Source organism: Necator americanus, chromosome II (assembly GCF_031761385.1).
Source record: "Necator americanus strain Aroian chromosome II, whole genome shotgun sequence".
In the NCBI taxonomy this organism is placed as follows: Eukaryota; Metazoa; Nematoda; class Chromadorea; order Rhabditida; family Ancylostomatidae; genus Necator; species Necator americanus.
This window is the reverse complement of record NC_087372.1, coordinates 35,217,981-35,236,230: the sequence shown is the minus strand read 5'-3', so window position 1 is coordinate 35,236,230 and position 18,250 is coordinate 35,217,981. Positions and strand designations below refer to the sequence as shown.

Below are 18,250 nucleotides of genomic sequence, written 5' to 3'. Positions count from 1 at the left end.
TCAACTATGAACTGGCGAAGCATGTTTTTCAACCTCACACCACTCACCGACTGGATTATAAGTGCTGAAAATCGCAAAGTGTCGATGAAACATCAATGTAAGAGAAGATGAGTCTTAAAAACATCCATCCAACTGGAATTGAATTAAAGTAATAACTTTGCCTGATCGGTAATATGAAACTAAATCAAACCAAATCAAAAACAGAAAGTGTTCAGGGAAAATTTCTTTACATGAAAGAAATTGAAGAGCTAAAGACATTCCCAGCCAACCAAAAACCATGTGAATGTGTCCATCGAGACAAGAATTCCGAGCTTTCGTGACCAAGGAACTTATGAGAAACTACGATATTTTCTATTAACAAAAACTCGAAAAAAAAAACAAACATTACACTAACTTTTGGATATAGACAGAAGACGATTTGAGAAACAGTTCGTCAAATCGCGTCGCAAGAGGTGAACTCCGCATCTGTTAAGACCATTAGTACTACAAGCGGTCTAAGCGTAGCCAAATTTCACAAAATTGAATAACAATAAAAATAAATAATAATAATAATAATAATAATAATAATAATAATAATAATAATAATAATAATAATAATAATAATAATAATAATAATAATGAAAGAGAAATATCAAAGGTAATCTCTCAATTCCCTTTGAAAAGAGTAAAAAAACCTTCAGAATATGTGAAAGAAATTTTATTTACTCAATGGAAGAAATACCAACTGAAAGAGGACACGATTCACGAAAGATTTCAGCAAGACTCCAACGCAACGTCGCGAAGCACTGTATAAATACCTCTTTCATTAGTTCACATTAATTTTACTCCAATCCGGCCGCTGGCTAATGCTATCAATCAAATCATTTGGACTTTTTTTTTTCAAAAATACAAATTTAGCACGAATTCGTAGTGAACTAGCTCCTAAGTGTTCAAAGATTCGCAATGAAGAAGGCGAAATTTGTAAGGTTCTTTCAGAAAAAAAAAAGAATTTCTAATAGGATCGAACAGGACGCAAAAGGGGCTAAAAAGCCCATAATTGACAAGATCTTTTTTAGAATCACATGAAAAAGGAGCGTCAAGCTAATCGACACAAACGTTCATCGCTACAGCACGTTCTCCGGAACTACTTCGAATATGAGTGCATTACGAATGAAGATGGGGAAAAGAAATGCAGGAATACGGAAAGAAGCAAAGAGTGCTGAACCGCGGTAACTCTCGAAAATCAAAGTTGACAAAAAAACTAAATCAAACACCAGCATAATTATCCCAGCAATGCCCTTGGAAATAAATTAACTAGAAACTCTACTGTCAAATCATGTCATATATTCTTCTCATTTTTTGAATTTTCTATGGCAGTCGGAAACGTTTCCCACAACCGTTGTCCAAACTTTGCAAATTTTCAACGTCTGTATCCCGAAAACGTGCAAAATAGGTAATGGAAGGAATTTTCCCAAATAGAGAAGCAAAAACAGAAAATATCAAGCAATCGAGAGAGGCAGACACTTCCGCACGACACCACCTAAGAACTTCCCTAAAGAATCTAAGCATTATATTATATCCTTCCCCATGCATTCGAAATATCTGATATATGATCTCGTTTAATCATTCATCGCTGTCTTCCATAGCATTCCATAAATTTCTCTCGCGTAAATCAGCCAACTATAAGAGGAAGGAAACAAATGGCTTTGACGGAAAAATCGACAACAGCTCCTCAGAAGGTCAAGATGGTCAAATACGAACCGGAGAGAAAGAGTGACAGGATTCCAGCTGTGTTTGTAAATTTGTACCGTCAAAAAAAAAACATCGATTTTAGACCGATTTCGATCCAGTTTGTCAGTTAATCATTAATCAGCTATAGATTTTGAAACGATCAAATGATTCACCCATTTTTGCACTAATTTGTGTAAATAATGAAGAAAAAATATTGTTCATTTTGCATGATGCTGTTCTTAACCCTTGTTTGTAGTGCTATACAAGTACGAGTAGAAATAAAGGCACCATTTCATGTAACTGCGCAGAAATTAGGTTTATTCTTCCGTACGATTCCTTGGAAATGCTAAACGTCTCTGAAATAAAACTTAAGCAGAAACACAATAACTTCATTTTTCTATTTTCTGGGCCATATTTCACTCTAATCCCCGATATAGGCACATTGAAATCTTGAATGAAACTCTTCAGTAATAGAACTCGTTATACAAAAAAAAATATCGATGAGCAGATAATAAACAACTGATTTTGAAAATTTAGACCTTTATAATTGAAGGAAAAATTGCTTACCAATCAAATTAGATATTTAAATTTATTTAAAGATTGCTTCTTTATTGAAATAAACATTTGAAACTATTTAAAAATTCTTTGTTCAGCTACGGGAACAACAAACAATAATAGCGGCACTTTAATAAGATGGGTGGTTCAAAAAGCAAACAACTGGTCTTTCATTGACACTAAATTATTCAGTATTAATTATTTTTTACACCGTAACCTGCTTAATCACAAAGCAGTTTACGGTTCAAAAAATAACTGGATGTGGAGTTCTCCGAAGCGGTTAGGACCTGGCTGATTCCTGGTGCATAAGTGTTTTTATTTTCAGCTTCAAGCATATCGGAACTGGATAAGTTCATACGTATATTTTTCATACCTATCAACACTCAACATTTCATCCTCAACACTCAGGACAACATTTTCGTCCATTATTGAATTACGAAACTCTGTGACGAACGGCTCGGCGCTATTCATTGGTGGAAGGCACGATGTGTAACGACGAGGTGATAGCTGACAATATCGCAACTATGTTTCGAACGAAACCGTTGCATGCCAAACATTCCCTTGTTCCTTTCCCCAAAACAAAAACATTTTGATCATCATCTGTTGACGGAGGAGAAAAGCAGAATCAAATAACAATTCAAATATTGTATTATTATCGTAAATGCAATTGAAACCTCCAAAACAACCATCATGAAATCAAAGGGCAGACATAAAATTCCATCCGTGCCCATGAAGCAGGCAATAACAAAATTTTTGCAAGTACAACAGAACTCTCATGCCCTCATGATTTCCGATAGAAAAAAATGCTTACAAAAAAGTAGAACTTGCACTGTAACAAAGTATTACACTTTTCACACTACTGGAGGAAATAAATCAAATCCCTGCACTGCAAAAAAAAAACGCTTAAAAAACGAGCTCCGATACGACTTTAATGAAAAACGTGCTCGCATTAAGCCGCTCATTTCTCGTCAAATTAGTACCGTAATGATCGAATCGAAAAAAAAAACGCGTAGAGTATAACAGAAAGCAAATTTGATGAGAAAAGTGTTGAGGAGGAATCAAAATTAAAAATCATCATCAAAAGATTAGAAGGTAAACTTAATCTTAAAGGAGGCACATGTCAACTTCATCAAAATCGGCTTGAGCGCAGGGACATGGAACGAAGAAAAAAATTGCAAGTAAGACACGCCTACAAGAGGAGCAGCTCGATGAAGGATCGATGCTTTTGTAAATAGAAAATCAACTATGGATCAGCCATATTTCATCAGCTTCCACGTTTCTGAACGTTTATTTCTTTTCTTTTTTTAAAAAAATTACATAACTTTTGAACGACCACATATGAACATTCAGAAACGTTGCACGAAACGAGTTCTTACCGCCGCTTTGAGCAATTTTCATGACCAGCACTGTATTTAACCTAAAAAGGATTGTTGGTGTAATTTCGCCGCAATTGTAAACGTAGATAAACCAAATTTGGCCTCCAGATAAAACAATGCATAATCCGACCATACTTACACTAAACTAAATGAGGATAACTTTCCTTTCCTGTCTTTCCATTTTCAATCTTTCAATTGCAGAACGTCAATCACAACTAGAAATACTACAAAAGAAAACTGTCGATCAAAGTGTGCTCTTACTTCAACTTTCATGAGGTCTTCGTAAAATGCCCTGTTCTTGTTGCTGCTCGCGTTAAATGGAAATCAATCACTAGAATAAAGTACACGTCAGGTGGTGGCCTTTTAATTTATTGCTAAGAGAAAAACAATTTCACACCTATCTTAATGGTACTGTAGAGGTGAAAGAACGTTTCTGCAAAAAACAAACCATACTTTTTCGTTTACTATCGATGGCCACTAAAAAGAAAGAGAGCTCTCTTTACAACAGCAGATAGCAGGAGAACCTATCGCAGCAAGCAAAGATAATTATTAAAAAATTCCTATTTATTTATTTCTGAAAACATTTCTGATTTCTTTTCTTTAAAAAAAAAACAAGGAAATATTATAGTTCCAAACAATATGCCCAAGAAAGATTGCAGCTAGAGATAATACTATGAAAATAACTCAAAACAAGTGGAAATGTCAAGAACTGCAGGAGGAAAAGAAAAAGGAATCAAATACTGAGGAACTATGGTGGCTAATTTGAAAAAAAAACTTAATTTTGAGAAGAAAAACGACAAATTTACCTCTTATGTGCGAAAAAAAAGCACAGCATGTAAGAAATCTAGGAGGATTCTAACGCACCAACAATTATATCATTTAGAAAGAAAAAACTCAAAAAAAATTACAGTTCCACAATTTCAGTTAGAAACGAGATTTGTTCACGATGTGAATTGATTCGATCAAACATAAACTGTTGACTGTCAAACCATCAATCGCATGTATTCTTTACGACAATTTCGTGCATGTTAAAAAAGCAAATAAGATGAGCGAATTCGAAATTACACTTCGATAACTGTACCAAAACACAGAAATAGAAAAAGAGCCTAGTTCACGTTGAGCACTGCATCGTATTCGATCGTTATTCCAACTACTAACCGCAAATTACCACCCTCTTAGCAATTACAGCTCGACCTTCATCATAGCGTCGTCCCAGCGCACACAAACTCACACAATGTTACCTACGCAACAACGTAAGCAAGTGCAAACAGTTCTGTCAAGATTTCTTCGATGGAAAAAATGTAAGAACAAAGAGAAGAGCTATTACAACAATGTATATCACAGAATTCAGCTAAGTATGCAAGAGGAATCCTTTTCCAAGAGTATCAGTGTCCTAGATATCTTCAGAAAAAAAATCAAGTACAGATCCTCCACTTTACACTCAGAGACACAGATACCAAGAATATGATCGGTGATCAGCACAGAATACAGTATGCAGTATAAAGAAAACTTCTATCAATATGTATCCTCATCAAACATAAGAAAACAACAGAACTATATTTAGTTTTACATCCCGTTCATTAATTCATATTATTAATTAGTCTTCATTTCATTTTAAGTCATTTTAATCTATTTTTTGCTTGGTTTAGCATCGCTAAGTGTAAAATCATTGTCTTAACCTCCAGGAACACCCATCAGCCTATTTATTACCTTGTTTCAAATTTAATGCATCTAAACAGTTCTACAATCATGTGGTCAAAAGTCAGTGGCTCTTCTTCTAGCAAAACTTTAGAGCAAAACAAGTAAAAAGGATCAAATTCGGAAAAGAATGATTTTTTTCTTGATCTTATTCGAAGCCCAATTCTGGTTCACCCATCCATTGCAGTTGGAATTCTCGCGTAAAAACTTAGCACAGATCAAAACGATGACAAATACTATCTATGAATGATTGGTAAAGGAATTGAGCCATGACCGATAACAGCTGATCATGACCATAAATTTTCACATGTTCCCATCGAACAGAACTGTCTTATCAGTTCCTTCTTAGGTTATCGACTACGCCTATAGCGAAGCAAGAACTTTTCCGACACTAATAAGTAATCAAGGAATCAAGGATTAGTAGTAGCATTACCATTAATCAGGGACTTTCGACCAATCCGGCTTTTGGGGCGAGAGATAAGGGCTGCTGTGCTCAAGAGCCCATCACGTTTACATTGTTCCCTACGTGCAAGCTGCAAACATTGCAAAAATCTGGACTTGGTGTAGTGTAATCTATGATAAAGTGAGACATTCATCAGCCTCATGTGCAATATCATTTACCGGAAATCTCACTGTAACTCTAAAAGGCCTAACCGGAAAGTTCCTCTTCTTTTTTGATTGTTTTTAAGTAATAATGCACAAAACAAATAAGTAAAATGTAAATAAGTACCGCATAAACATCACAATAGCAATCTTTGTATGTCCCAAAAATTAAATGTACGCCTTTTTGAACGAAAGAAGAGAGAAAATCCATGATGAGAATCATCAAAGCACATGATTAGTTGGTATATAACACTGCATGAAAAATGCTGGGAAAAATGAAGTTGTGGGAGAGTGGCACTCAGAAGCCCCCTTATTTCTCGATTCTCTAGCTTACTTTTTTCTCTCAGTACCTTTAGCTTATATGAAGATCCTCTAAGACTAACGCTTAGGTCTTAGGGCCTCGGCTGATGTAGTTATTTATCTCGAGAAATAAGGGCGCCACTGAATGCCCCCTCCAACCTCTCCCCCCTACCCCTACCCCCTCAACTACATTTTACACAAAACCTTCACTCTAGCTCATATTTGGAGTGAAAATCTCCCATGTAACCGAACGAAGGGATAAATTGGAGTTGCTCTAATGCAAAACCAAAAAAGTAATTTAGAAGGGTGGGGAAATCAAGCAAAGAAGATTTATCCAGTTCGAAAAAAAAACACCGCAAAATTGAATCGTTAAGGTGAAAACTTTGCTTTGTAATGGCGTCAAAGTCATCAATCAGCACGGAAGGTGTCGAGTACAGTATCGTACAAACCTCTTTGAAGTATAGAAGTAGCTAAATGACTGCGACAAATACATGCTAACCTAATTCATACATCCAAGTGACACTATCATAGATTGAAAAACGGTAATAAAACTCATCACTAACGTCGACTATTACAAACTGCAGTAATGAAACCTGTTTCAAGCAGACTTTATGCACTGTGTGATCCACTTTTAGATCAAGAATATCAAGAAGTTTTCATCAAGTAAGCAGAACTACACCTGGAAAACAGGAAATGTTGAATGCAATCAGGAAGATAACACTGATGATTCAGGCACGCGACTGAACTCTGCACGTAACAATACAACCTTTGCTAATGAAGCGGCAAGTTTTAATCTTGTGCTACGTCGTACAAATACGTAGTAAGTTAGATAGACATATTTTTCATGAGATTCTTCTTTTATAAATCTTGAAGCGGAAATGTAAGTTTCACTACTGGATCGTAATTAATTATTCCTTGTAGGAGCCTACTTGGATCAGTTTCTAGGATGTAAGCAAGCACCGCGAAATAATGAACATTCTAGATGAAAACAAAAAATCATCATCATCTAGAACGTACCTTTTGTACTGGAAAACACAGGAAAATCTGAAAATAATCGATAGTTATAGTTTAGTATTAGATTTCTGAATCAAAAAATGTTAACATAATATCAAACAGTGGACGTGGGCAACTGTTTGAAAGGACACACTTTGTCCAGTATAAAATGAAATACAGTGCCGAACAGAAAAACGCCTACTGTGATTTCAATAACATCACTAAAAGTCAACGTTTTAAACTACACGACCCATAAATGAATGAATCGATTGGCTTGATTTGTTCGAGTTACTTAAAGGACATGAATAATCTGATCGTTCATGAACATTAAGCATTCGACTATGCTTCATTCGTTCGATATTCAGTTTTTTTTTGTATCCTGTTCTCCGAATAGCTCTGATACTTGGAATATAAATTAAAAATGTGTTCAGCATTGCACATCTAGATGCTAACTGAGTGAATGAAAGCGAAACAGAAGTGGAAAAATTTAAAAAAAGTGAAAGTAAACGATTACAGAGTCGTTTGAAGTAATATTGAGTGTCTCCAACTTAGGAAAGATAAGCGATGTTCACAAATTCGAGGATGTTCAGTTGTAATTATAGAGTGCACGTATATGAGAGCGATCACGCGTTTGTTTCACATCCGCAACGATTTGCGAAAAAAAAAGTGTGTTCAACGAAGCCAGCATCAGCAATAGTGACTCCATTATCCACAACAACAGAAAATGAACAGCGCATTCGAAGAAATAAAGCACTGCAGAATGAGGAGGGACTTGCACTTCGACTCACCCTAAAACCCCTACCACTTGCAAAACACCCATTACAACATTGTCGGTGTCATGATAGAACCTGTTCTGCTTGTCCCAGTTCTTAAGAACTGTGCAAATGCAAGTAAACCATCGACTAGCTTTTAAACTTAAAAAACCTTTGTCAAGTTGTAACAATATGATGAAGTACTTCACATAAGCTGGTACACTAGTAGTTTGAGATAATTCCTCGAAAAGCGTTGATTCTCTCAGAAAAACCAGCTTACACAATACACCTAGGCACATGGGACTTTACTTCTTATCAGGCATCGCTGCAGCATCTGCAGCCACCAGCGGGAAGAAAACTTTCCCCCGAAATTTGAAAACTGATGTATGACGATAGATGCCCGACCGGGGAATCGGTGATTGAAGTTGCGGAAAAACCGAGACGAAGACAGATCGCCCATCAAATTTTACGCCGCCACATTCATGTGAAAATCACGATGTTCTTCGAAGATACCAAATTTAATTCGATGAGAACGCAGAAAAAAAAACACCAAGCACCCGTTATTTTAGCAGCAACCGCACTGACAGTATCTGAACATTTTTGGCAACGTTCGAAAGGATGAGGTGCAACGCCATCGCAAGAAATGTAGATAACTTGGACATATGAACTCGGATCAACTTTTAACGACGAAGGAGACTTTCGGCAAATGAACAAATCCTATGCGTAACAATGATAACTTTGGGAGAAGTAATAAACAGAAAGCATACGAGTGAGAAGGAGCAATTCAAATGTGATAGCATGAAAGTGTCTATAAATTTGTTCAAGTCTGCTCGATTTCATTATAGTGTTGCATAAATGATAGGAAGTTCGAAAAAGCAATCGATGCTAAAATCCCCACCAATCTACGCAGAACCGTACCTGTTGCGGAGCTCTTCCTCTGCTGGAGCCTGGTTGTTCGTCTCTGGATCGGTCAACCTTCAAACAACCGCCTCTGTTGGCGCCATCACCGTCTGCTGCAGTGCGGTCTTAAATCTCAGTTAGTCAGTGTGACTAATTCGTTCGAAATCACATAAGCCGATAAAATCGGCAGGATTTCCCACGAAAATTTGTTTTGCTCGCAAAACTGCTCTTCTTGAATTCATGTATTCAATAACGACACATTTCGTATTACTTCGCAGATAATTGTTCACATGTATCTCACGATGATTACAGAAACAGAGACTGAACTGGTGAGCTAAAGCAAGGCGACACGGATTAAAATGCTAACAATGACTAACACATACGCTGTGACATACTTGTTTTATTTAATGAAAGGGAAATCCCAACACAAATGTGTGGAACTTCTGCAAACAGTTCTATTGTTGGACGAAAACAGAGTGGAAGGTAAGAATATTGGAACTAACCATCTCCAGAGCCATCCGAATCCGAATTAGCGTCGAAGAGCCGCTGTGTACGAAGACGATCACCAGAGTCACGATTCCCTCCTCCTAAGTAAGACAGATCCAATCAAATCAATCAATCAATGAAATAGTTCCTATCCGGTCAGGAATCAAAATCTGTGCCGTATAAACATCAGAAACAAAAATACTAACAATACCAAAGTATACCGCATAGGAATCCATTTATTTATCGCTTACTAAAAGGATTCAACATCATGTCAGGATGAAGCGAAAGAAAAAAAAAATTCTTACCTTCACCACTGGAATTTGACGAAACAGCGGACATTACGAAACACTGAGAGAAGTTTGTATCCAGATGGAGAAAAAGGCGACCTCAAAAAAATCTTCCTTCACAACTTTAAACAATTGTAAATAAAATAGTAAGAGTGGATGAGAAAAAACCCCTCCAGGACTGCAAAGAAGCGCAAATCAAGCGGTCATGTAAACATAAGACCCTAATTCTAAGTAAAAATACGAATAGGAGAAAACAAACGAATACCGAGTAACCACAACCACCAATCCAACGCACTCCGGTCCAGTTCGCCGAGGTGAGAGTGAGAACAGGAAAGGGCGGAGCATAGAGCGCGAAGGTTCCAAGAGCCTCTCACTAAACGGAAAGCTCCGAAAATGTTACCTCGTCGCATTAAAAATCAACTGTTAGTTTCGTTTCGCGTTTTCTATCCGTGTTTTCCAAACTCTTACTTGTTTGTTCGATTTATAAAAGATGGATTGGTGTTGCTGCAGATTAGAAAGGCACTAAGTTCTTGAGAACGATGGTACGTTTAAGGGAAGAAGCAGATGTACTACGTACGTACTATGTACTGTACTCAAACGATTTTCGAAATGAGGTGTTTTGTTCTTGGACGATAAAATGACACCAATAAAGGCAGTTGACTATTTTTTGCACGATTCCACTCGGCTTTGTCTGTATTTTAAGGGAAGTTAAAGTGCTAGCAGCAGTAGAAAATTAAATGGTACTTCTACTTCCATCCTCAGATTGGTATCCTGAACTATTTTACGAAGGTTTTCGTTGATCTTTGCATTTTTCCAACCTAATTTTCCAGAAATTAGGCTTTTGAGTTCTTAGTCTCTTATCCGGTAACTCTCATTTTTTGATGATCTGAATACTTATTAAAATGAGTCTTACAGGAACTAGCTCTCTAGCTTCTTTCAGAAGTGTTTTTACCGCGCGCGATCAAAAATCCAGGTAGTCAGCTGTTAGATCATAGAAGTAGCATAGGGGAGAGATCTGCGCATGAACACAAATCTATCTGCGCTCATATATAGTAGGGTCAGAAGGACATGAAGCATGGTTCATTTTCGCTCGAAACGGCGCAATGGAGACGGCAGTTGGAACTGAGGTGAGACCATCACGAACTGCAGCGATGGGTGGTGCTAGCAAAGCTTCCCCCACGATCCTAACCGCTACGGTCCACCGAAGCGACTCGGAAGAAGTCGCGTACGCAATTGCACCGTGCTTCATGTCGTCTTGACCCAAGTATATACGTCTACACAATCGTATCCGCAAGTGCGGATATATATTTCGCAAGCATGGTCATTCAGTTAACGTTAACCTTTTTATCGACAACCCCTTACCAGTACAGTATTACCGAGGAACTTCTTTCTCTTATAATCAAGATATCTGGACACTTCTGCACCAAGAGGAGCAGCTTATTAGTATTTCACGTCACGTCGTCATTGAAGATAAAATGGGTGGAAATAAGCATAGATACAGTTCTTCTTCGAATATTCACAAATATCGATCAAATCTTGAATGGAACCGAAACCGAAATGACCAGCGAGTTCTCGTTCCTATTTCTCAACATGATCTGCAAATTTACTGACATGGCCCCGTTGGTGTTTTAATGCAGCGAACCGGCTATAAGTTCCTTTTTCTTTTTTTTCACATTCTAACCTAGTAACTGTTTAGATTATCCAAGATGATGTGTTGACTTCGAAGATATGATCTCGCCTTTGTTATTCTCTTCGTCATTCCAACGGATTCTAAGCCGTTCGTCCACGTTTGCCGCTGCGCTACCGAAGGGAAGAGGAAAAGAGATCATTTCGGTATTCATCCGCTGTGTGCGAATTTGGGTTTTGAGAGTTTTAGTTACTCAACGAGGTTTAGTTAGACCAATGCAACAAAAAGAAGGCCCAACGTCGTGAGCAAACGGAGGGAAGAGAGAATGGAAACAAAGGAAACAAGAGATTTTCTGCTGCATCCCTAGCAATGCTTGTGAGTATTCTGTTCACCTTCATTTATTTTCAAATTATCTCTTTATTGACTGGGAAGGCATTCGTTCATAATCTTTTTTCTTTGTCGAATGGTTTTGGCTTATTTTCCTCTTTTATCACAGTTTTATTTTTTCTTTTCAAATTTGTAAAATTATAAGACACGGGGAAATGTCGTTGAGTGGGGGGAGGGCATTCAGTGGCGCCCTTTTTTCTGGTTTTTATCCCTCATTTTCTTTTTATTTATTACTTTTTTCCCTTAATAACTTTAGTTTATCAGAGATCCTCAAAGAATAAAAGTTAGTTCTTAAGGCCTGACTGATTTAGTTATTTAGTTCCAGAAATAGGGGCGCCACTGAGGCGCCCTCTCCTCCCTCCCCAAACTCCATTTTAGCCTAAGATGGGTAGAAAGTACTCTGTTATTCTTAGTTTATCCCTGCCACAACATTCGGACTTGGCTGCTGGCAAACGTACCGGCTTCGCTGGAAACTAGATCTGATTGAAAGGTTAAAGTTGCAGTTGAACGAAGCAGCGATTGACTTTCCAGTTGACGAGTTCGTTTCTCTATTTCATCTTGTTCTGTTTACGTTTAACACACTTCTTAAAGCTTCATTTCTCAGTATTTCGAAGCTCGAAAATATGGAATACCAACGGGTACGACTTTCGGGAGAATTCCTACACGAAAGGGAATTTTACATCTCTCCTCGGGGACGCTTCGATCCTGGTTAGTTTCCGTTTTCATTCTACTTGCTTGCTGTTACTATCCTTTTTAACTGTTATGCTTTGCTAGGTCATGAGGAGAAAAGTACTGGTTCCTTGCTTTCAAGCGATAATCTCTCCAGTCATGGTGCTCATATCATAACACCATTTCGGCTCTCAAATTCCAAGTAAGGTGCTTAACTAAATGTATCACTTATTTTTGAGTACTCTATCTATCCCTGCCTAATCTCAGTTGATAGTTCCAAAATGAACATACATTTCTCTATCTATCCCTGTCTAATCTCAGTTGATAGTTCCAAAATGAACCTACATTTCAGCTGTAGATTAATTTCTTCTTGTTCTTTCTTCGATTAGTCCTATTTCAGCCTTGTAGTAATGATCAACCGAGGTTGGGTCCCTGCATCCAAAATCCCCCCAAATTCACGCAGTTCATCTCAGCCCAAGGGTGAAGTAACCATAGAAGCAGTGGTACGGAAGAGTGAGAAAGTAATGATGCTTTTTCTTTCCCAATTTTGTGTCATGAAATCTTTGGATTCATTTTTTTTTTCCATTCAGCGACCACAATTCGTTGGCGAAAACGTGCCGGAAAAAGGACTATGGTTCTACAAAAACTTTGCTCAGATGGCAAAGCAATATAATACGGATCCTATTTATCTGGAAGCGGTTTATGGTATGTGTTTTGTCACGCATGTTTTGGAATAGTCCCGGTCTCAGATCTCTTAACAGGAGATCCTTCGATTATCAAGATCACATTTATTGTTTTCTTTCGTTCTTTTGCGAATTTCAATATGTGTACATTATTGTAGCTGATGTGCTCGTAGTTTCTCTCGGCGAACTGATTTTTTTACGCGTTTCGTTATCATAGTCGGATTTGTGTTTCTTCAGAGTCAACTGTTCCTGGCGGGCCTATAGGCGGTCAATCTAATGTAAACGTCAGAAACGATCATCTTTCGTATTTGCTAACATGGTAGGTTTTTTTTGAAATTGATTGCTATTGCACTCCGCATAAGTAGGGTTCTGTTATTATAGGTTTTCCCTAAGTGCCATTACGTTAGCAATGTGGTCGGTTCGATTTAGATGATAATACTGGGCTCTAGTAGGTTGTTTTTCTTTGTATTTGTTGATGCTGTTACTGCTAATAAACGTATTGCATTTTTTCTTTCTTCATGAATTCTTGATTCGTATTCAGTTCATATCCATGCAGCTGAACTTACATATTTTGGTCTTGATTGCCATCATAAGCCAAGTTTGTCTAGTTTCATGTCAGTGAATTGTTACTAACTGGATTTCTGCTAGGTTTCCAGCCACTACTGCTAATAGTCTCTAGCGAAGTTTACTATGAGACGGTCTGATATTACTCTAATAACGTGTACTCTCCTTGTCTTATCGCGGCCCGTTTTCTCCACCCAGGAAGAGTTATATCCCGAGGACTGGACTGATCCTAATGATCCAACTCATGGTCACCTATCTTCCGTCACTGCTGAGATTGCTCGGGGAGGAAAAGACGTTCGGGTAACTTTTTTTTTCTGCCGTGAGAGCTCTGGACTATCTGTAGTGTTCATAGCTGATAAATTAGAGTTTAATAATTATTAAATTAGTTAAAACAATGCAGCAATACAAAGCTAAATATTAGATCAGTAATTAAAGTTAGTGGATTAAATAAGAACCACTGCGGATTCTATGAAGCAGTTTTTTGTTTTCATTTTATCTTTTTGTTATTTGTAGTCTAGTCTATAGTTTCCTTTTCCATAAAGAATAGCTACCTTTTCCGAATTTTTAACATTTTTCTTCTTTTTCATAGCATTATCGTAACACTTTTTTTAGACCTGTGAGGAATATGACCCTACATTGCGCCTCATATTGCGTGAGATGTTCAGAGAGCTTAATGTCGATCCATCCGAAAAGGCATTCTTTTCTCGTTTAGCAAAGTAAGTGGGAGATTCGTGTGCTCTTATTTTTGTTCCTAATTCAGTTAACTTTTAACCAACTGTTTTTGCCTTCGGCGTTGCTCAAGTGTGTACTTCTTAAATGGGAATTGTTTTGACCTTATAATTGATCAAAACATGTTTTTCTTCAATTTTAAAGGATATCATTGTCATCGATCAATATGAAAATCATCGGTTCGTACTTAGAGAAAGAAACATTGGAAAATGAGCTTGTTATGCGAGAGCAAGTGAGAGGAGCCTTACACAGCATGATTGAAGTGGTATGCAATTTATTTACTTCTGATTTATTCTCCATCACTCGTTCCTCCTATTGTCAGAAGAAATAATATTCCCTTCTGACAGAGCTGATTCTGATTACTGCAGAACATTTTTCAAATGGAAAGAAATGAAGTTTCGCTTGGCATTTTTTCACACTTTCCACATTTAGTATAATGAAGATTCTTCTGTTTCTGCATGGCAAGAAGTTCTTACAATGGCTCAACCATGGATTTCCGTTCTTAACATGATGATCCTACCACCAGCCCTGTTTTTTGTTCTAAAAAATGTGATGGGGTCAGTTAAAGTATCTGCTTTCTTTTCGTTTTGCTCGTACCTCTTTGGTGATGTTCGCTATTCCAGTTCCCGCTCTCTCCTGAGCTGCATTGTCCTGGTATTCTTCATTGTGTCGATGATAACAACTTACAATAGAATGTATCAGGTAAGTTTAAATAAATTCATTGTTCTAATAAACCAAATATCGTTATCTGTGTAGTTCTTCTCGTTTCCTGCTCGTAACTTCTGATTTTTTCCTACTTCACAGTGTAGTGCACTATAGTGTGAAAAAATTCAATCCAGGAAACACGTGCTTTGTCTATGTGGAAAGCAGTCCGTTAGTGCAGACAGTGAAAATTACACTGAAATTGCAAAATCTGTCATGTAAATTAGCACCAGCGAAAGGGACAATCACAATTTTATCATACTACAGGAGAAACTGGCGCAACGAATGGCAGAAGCTATGAGTAGAAAAGAAGATGCATGCGCGGCAAATAGTCTCCTTGAACAGTCGCTCGAGTATCTCTCCAGCTTTCTCTTTTTTCGAAAGAAATCTTCTTGTGTATCTTTCATTGAGGTCAGCTTTTTTTGCTTTTTTTATTTTTGTCGTTCTTAAGTTAAAGAATAGGTAAAGATCAGAAGAGTGCGTATTTCATTTCAGTCGCAAACCGTATCTATTGTGGCCGAGATATCACTTCTTGACGTTTTCTCAGACGTTCTATCCAACTCAGTGTTTGGAATCCTTGGAAATCTTGGCCGTCACACTAATCGCTTCTTCCGAGAATTCTATGAGAATGTTCCGCTTCCTGCAATGCTTCTTATGACGGTCACTTTGGTAAGGATTTAATATTAGGGTGTTCGGAAAGTATCTGCCGGAAATTCGGCAGATTTTTTGAGATGGTCTGGAAGTTCCCGTTTTAAATACACTACAAGGACACTACCGCTTGTATACACATAACATGTCTGGCTCCCTCTTCCTTGCCTATTTCATCCTATAATGGCCGAACATTCCACCCATGTTCGACACGTACTCCTTTACGAGTTTGAATCTGGCCACCCCGCTGCTGAAGCCCATGGAAACTTAAGTCAAGTATTCGGCAGCCCCTTCTGAGCGGTCTGTGCGCGCCTGGTTCCAGTCCTTCAAAGCCGGAAACAAGAAACTCGAAGATGAGCCTCGCTCTGGTCGACCGACTGCAATATCGTTCCACGAACTGAAGAATCAGGCGGAGCAGCATCCATATGAAGGTGTGCGGTATTTTGCTGCCAGTCTTGGCTGTTCGCTGTCCACCGTGGGAAATAGACTGCGACCTCTCGGAATGGTGAAAAAGCTCGGTGAGTGGCTCCCACATGCATTGAGCGACGGCAACCGCCAAAGACGCCTGGACATCTGCACTCAGCTGCTCTCCGGAAGCCGCAGATTGGACTGGCTGAACACCATTGTCGCTGGAGATGAAAAATGGGTCCTCTGTGTCAACCACACCCACAAACGTGCGTGGTGTGTTGGCGATGGAATGCCGGATCCTTTCGTGAAAGGTGAAATCCATGAGAAGAAGGTCATGCTGAGCGTCTGGTGGGGAGTTTATGGAATCTGCCGTTTCGAACTGCTACCGGACAACACGACAGTTGCTGCCGAGGTCTACTGCGCTCAAATGCAAAGACTGGTTGACAAGATCCGCAAGGAGCACCCGACGCTAGACAACGTTCGCCTGCTGCACGATTACGCACGTCCTCACATCGCTAAAAAGACCTCCCAGAAAATTCTGGAGCTCGGATGGGAAGTTCTACCGCACCCACCGTACGGGCCGGACCTGGCCCCGAGCGACTACCACCCCTTCCGATCGCTTCAGCATCACCTGGAAGAGAAGCGCTACGATGATCGTGACCACGTCAAAAATGACCTTCGGACTTTCTTCGCCTCCAAGTCGCCGGAGTTCTACGCCAAAGGAATCCGTGATCTTGTGAGACGTTGGCAGAAGGTCGATGATAATGGAGATCATTTCATCGAAAAATAAGATGTTGTTAAAAAGTTGTGTTGTTTTGAAATTTCGCCGTCTTTCGGCAGATACTTTCCGAACACCCTAATAACGTTGAAGCAGTGCACTCTAACTCATAGCTCTGTTGCAGATCTTCGCAACCGTTCGGATAAAGACACCTTTATTTACTTTTGAACCTCTCCGTGAGCTGATTCATTGCTGAATGCACTGATACTCCTGTCACATTAATAGAAGACGTCTGTTTAGTTCTATCAACTTTTCGTTACGCTACCGGCTCGGTTGTCCAATACATAGACGGTTCCAATGTAAGAGAGTTGAATGACAACCACAGAGCTACTATCCGAGGTCAAGAAATTTTGAGTTGTTTGTATGTTGTAGCTCACATCTATTTCACGAGAAATTTGGAAGATGTTTAGGAGGTGAAGCAGTGGAGAAAGCGGACGTCCAGATTAGAAATAGGTATGTAATCATTTTGCATTTCTTGTTAGCCTTACCATATTTTGTTTATATTACTAAATACATACTTTTTTCAGAGGTAGAAACGCACTCCGTCACCGAAGACCGAATCCGCACGCGGCAATCACAAGTGGTGCGATGGCCAGATCATTATCCCGTGAGAGCTCAATGGATTCTTCTATCAGTATGGCTTCAAATCGTTCTAGAAGCACACCAAGATGATGGAGAACTGTGATTGCATTGTTTCGTTTCTGTTCAATAGATTATACCGGTGCAACTTATTCAATGAATTCAGTTTGATTTTTGTGTGACGACAAGTTTGTAAGTAATGCACCAAATCACCTAACTGAGATCACTGACTGACACACGAGATTGAGTAGAATGCGGAAGTAGAGAAGCATTCTTGGAAGAATTTTCAGTAGCTTATCGACAAAAGAAGAAGACCGCACTGAGATTGAACATGTCAGCATTTCTGTCGTGACGAAGTAAAGTGGAATTTTCTCAAGTTCTCACTGACAGCTGTTGTCCCTGTTCACTTGCTCAGGACTCTTCACGAACTCCCTGAAGATTGATGGAGCTGCTGTGTTAAAACAATTCTGACTGAACAGGTATCGGGATAGGCGGTCAAGATGTTCTTGCAGTTTTTTGTGTGTACGAAGTTAGTTGATGTATATTCGATCTGTTGAGTAGATGTTAAGAGGACGGGGCTGTGTACATTGCTATTCAGTAAAGATTCACCCAGTGGTTATAGACGGGTTAGAACTACTTGCTCTTACAATCTTATCTCTATCCTGCTGCCATCGATGTGCAGAAACAAGAGAAGTTTGCTTTATTCTTAATTTCGTTCTTTGATAGTTGTCCTCTGAACGTCTATCCTACTCATCAATTTCATTTTTATTTCCCATATCAATTCCTTCACCGCTAGAAATTTCTACTGGTGATGTC

At 38.6% G+C, this 18,250-nt stretch overlaps 2 protein-coding genes across 4 annotated transcripts in view; one reads left to right on the top strand and one right to left on the bottom strand.

Annotated features, from left to right (window-relative positions):
• Positions 1-10,070, bottom strand: part of RB195_020466 (uncharacterized protein) — a gene marked incomplete at both ends in the record, with an annotated part of 41,283 nt that extends 31,213 nt beyond the window's left edge. The window contains 4 exons of one of the 2 annotated variants that reach the window (XM_064188768.1): positions 8,906-9,012; positions 9,391-9,474; positions 9,679-9,759; positions 9,926-10,070. In XM_064188768.1, coding sequence (XP_064044648.1) covers positions 8,906-9,012; positions 9,391-9,474; positions 9,679-9,759; positions 9,926-10,070 — 417 coding nt within the window. Of the gene's footprint in view, positions 1-8,905; positions 9,013-9,390; positions 9,475-9,678; positions 9,760-9,925 lie in introns of those variants that run through there. The other variant, XM_064188767.1, reaches the window with a different exon arrangement.
• A 1,318-nt stretch (positions 10,071-11,388) lies between these two features.
• RB195_020465 (uncharacterized protein) lies at positions 11,389-17,527 on the top strand (the record flags this gene model as incomplete). Of its 2 annotated transcripts, none has more annotated exons than XM_064188765.1 (20): positions 11,389-11,493; positions 11,555-11,662; positions 12,088-12,212; positions 12,279-12,382; positions 12,449-12,545; positions 12,744-12,846; positions 12,934-13,048; positions 13,568-13,624; positions 13,706-13,890; positions 14,203-14,306; positions 14,464-14,584; positions 14,752-14,876; positions 14,943-15,021; positions 15,289-15,432; positions 15,517-15,690; positions 15,992-16,831; positions 16,980-17,031; positions 17,096-17,194; positions 17,266-17,308; positions 17,383-17,527. In XM_064188765.1, the coding sequence occupies 20 exons, from the start codon at positions 11,389-11,391 to the stop codon at positions 17,525-17,527; spliced, it is 2,925 nt and encodes a 974-aa protein (XP_064044646.1). The 2 variants fall into 2 exon arrangements, with proteins under 2 accessions (XP_064044646.1, XP_064044647.1); XM_064188766.1 differs by lacking the exons at positions 13,568-13,624; positions 15,992-16,831 and adding exons at positions 13,264-13,345; positions 13,408-13,444 and having other exon boundaries at positions 12,744-12,864; positions 13,789-13,890.
• Between the last annotated feature and the right edge of the window lie 723 nt (positions 17,528-18,250).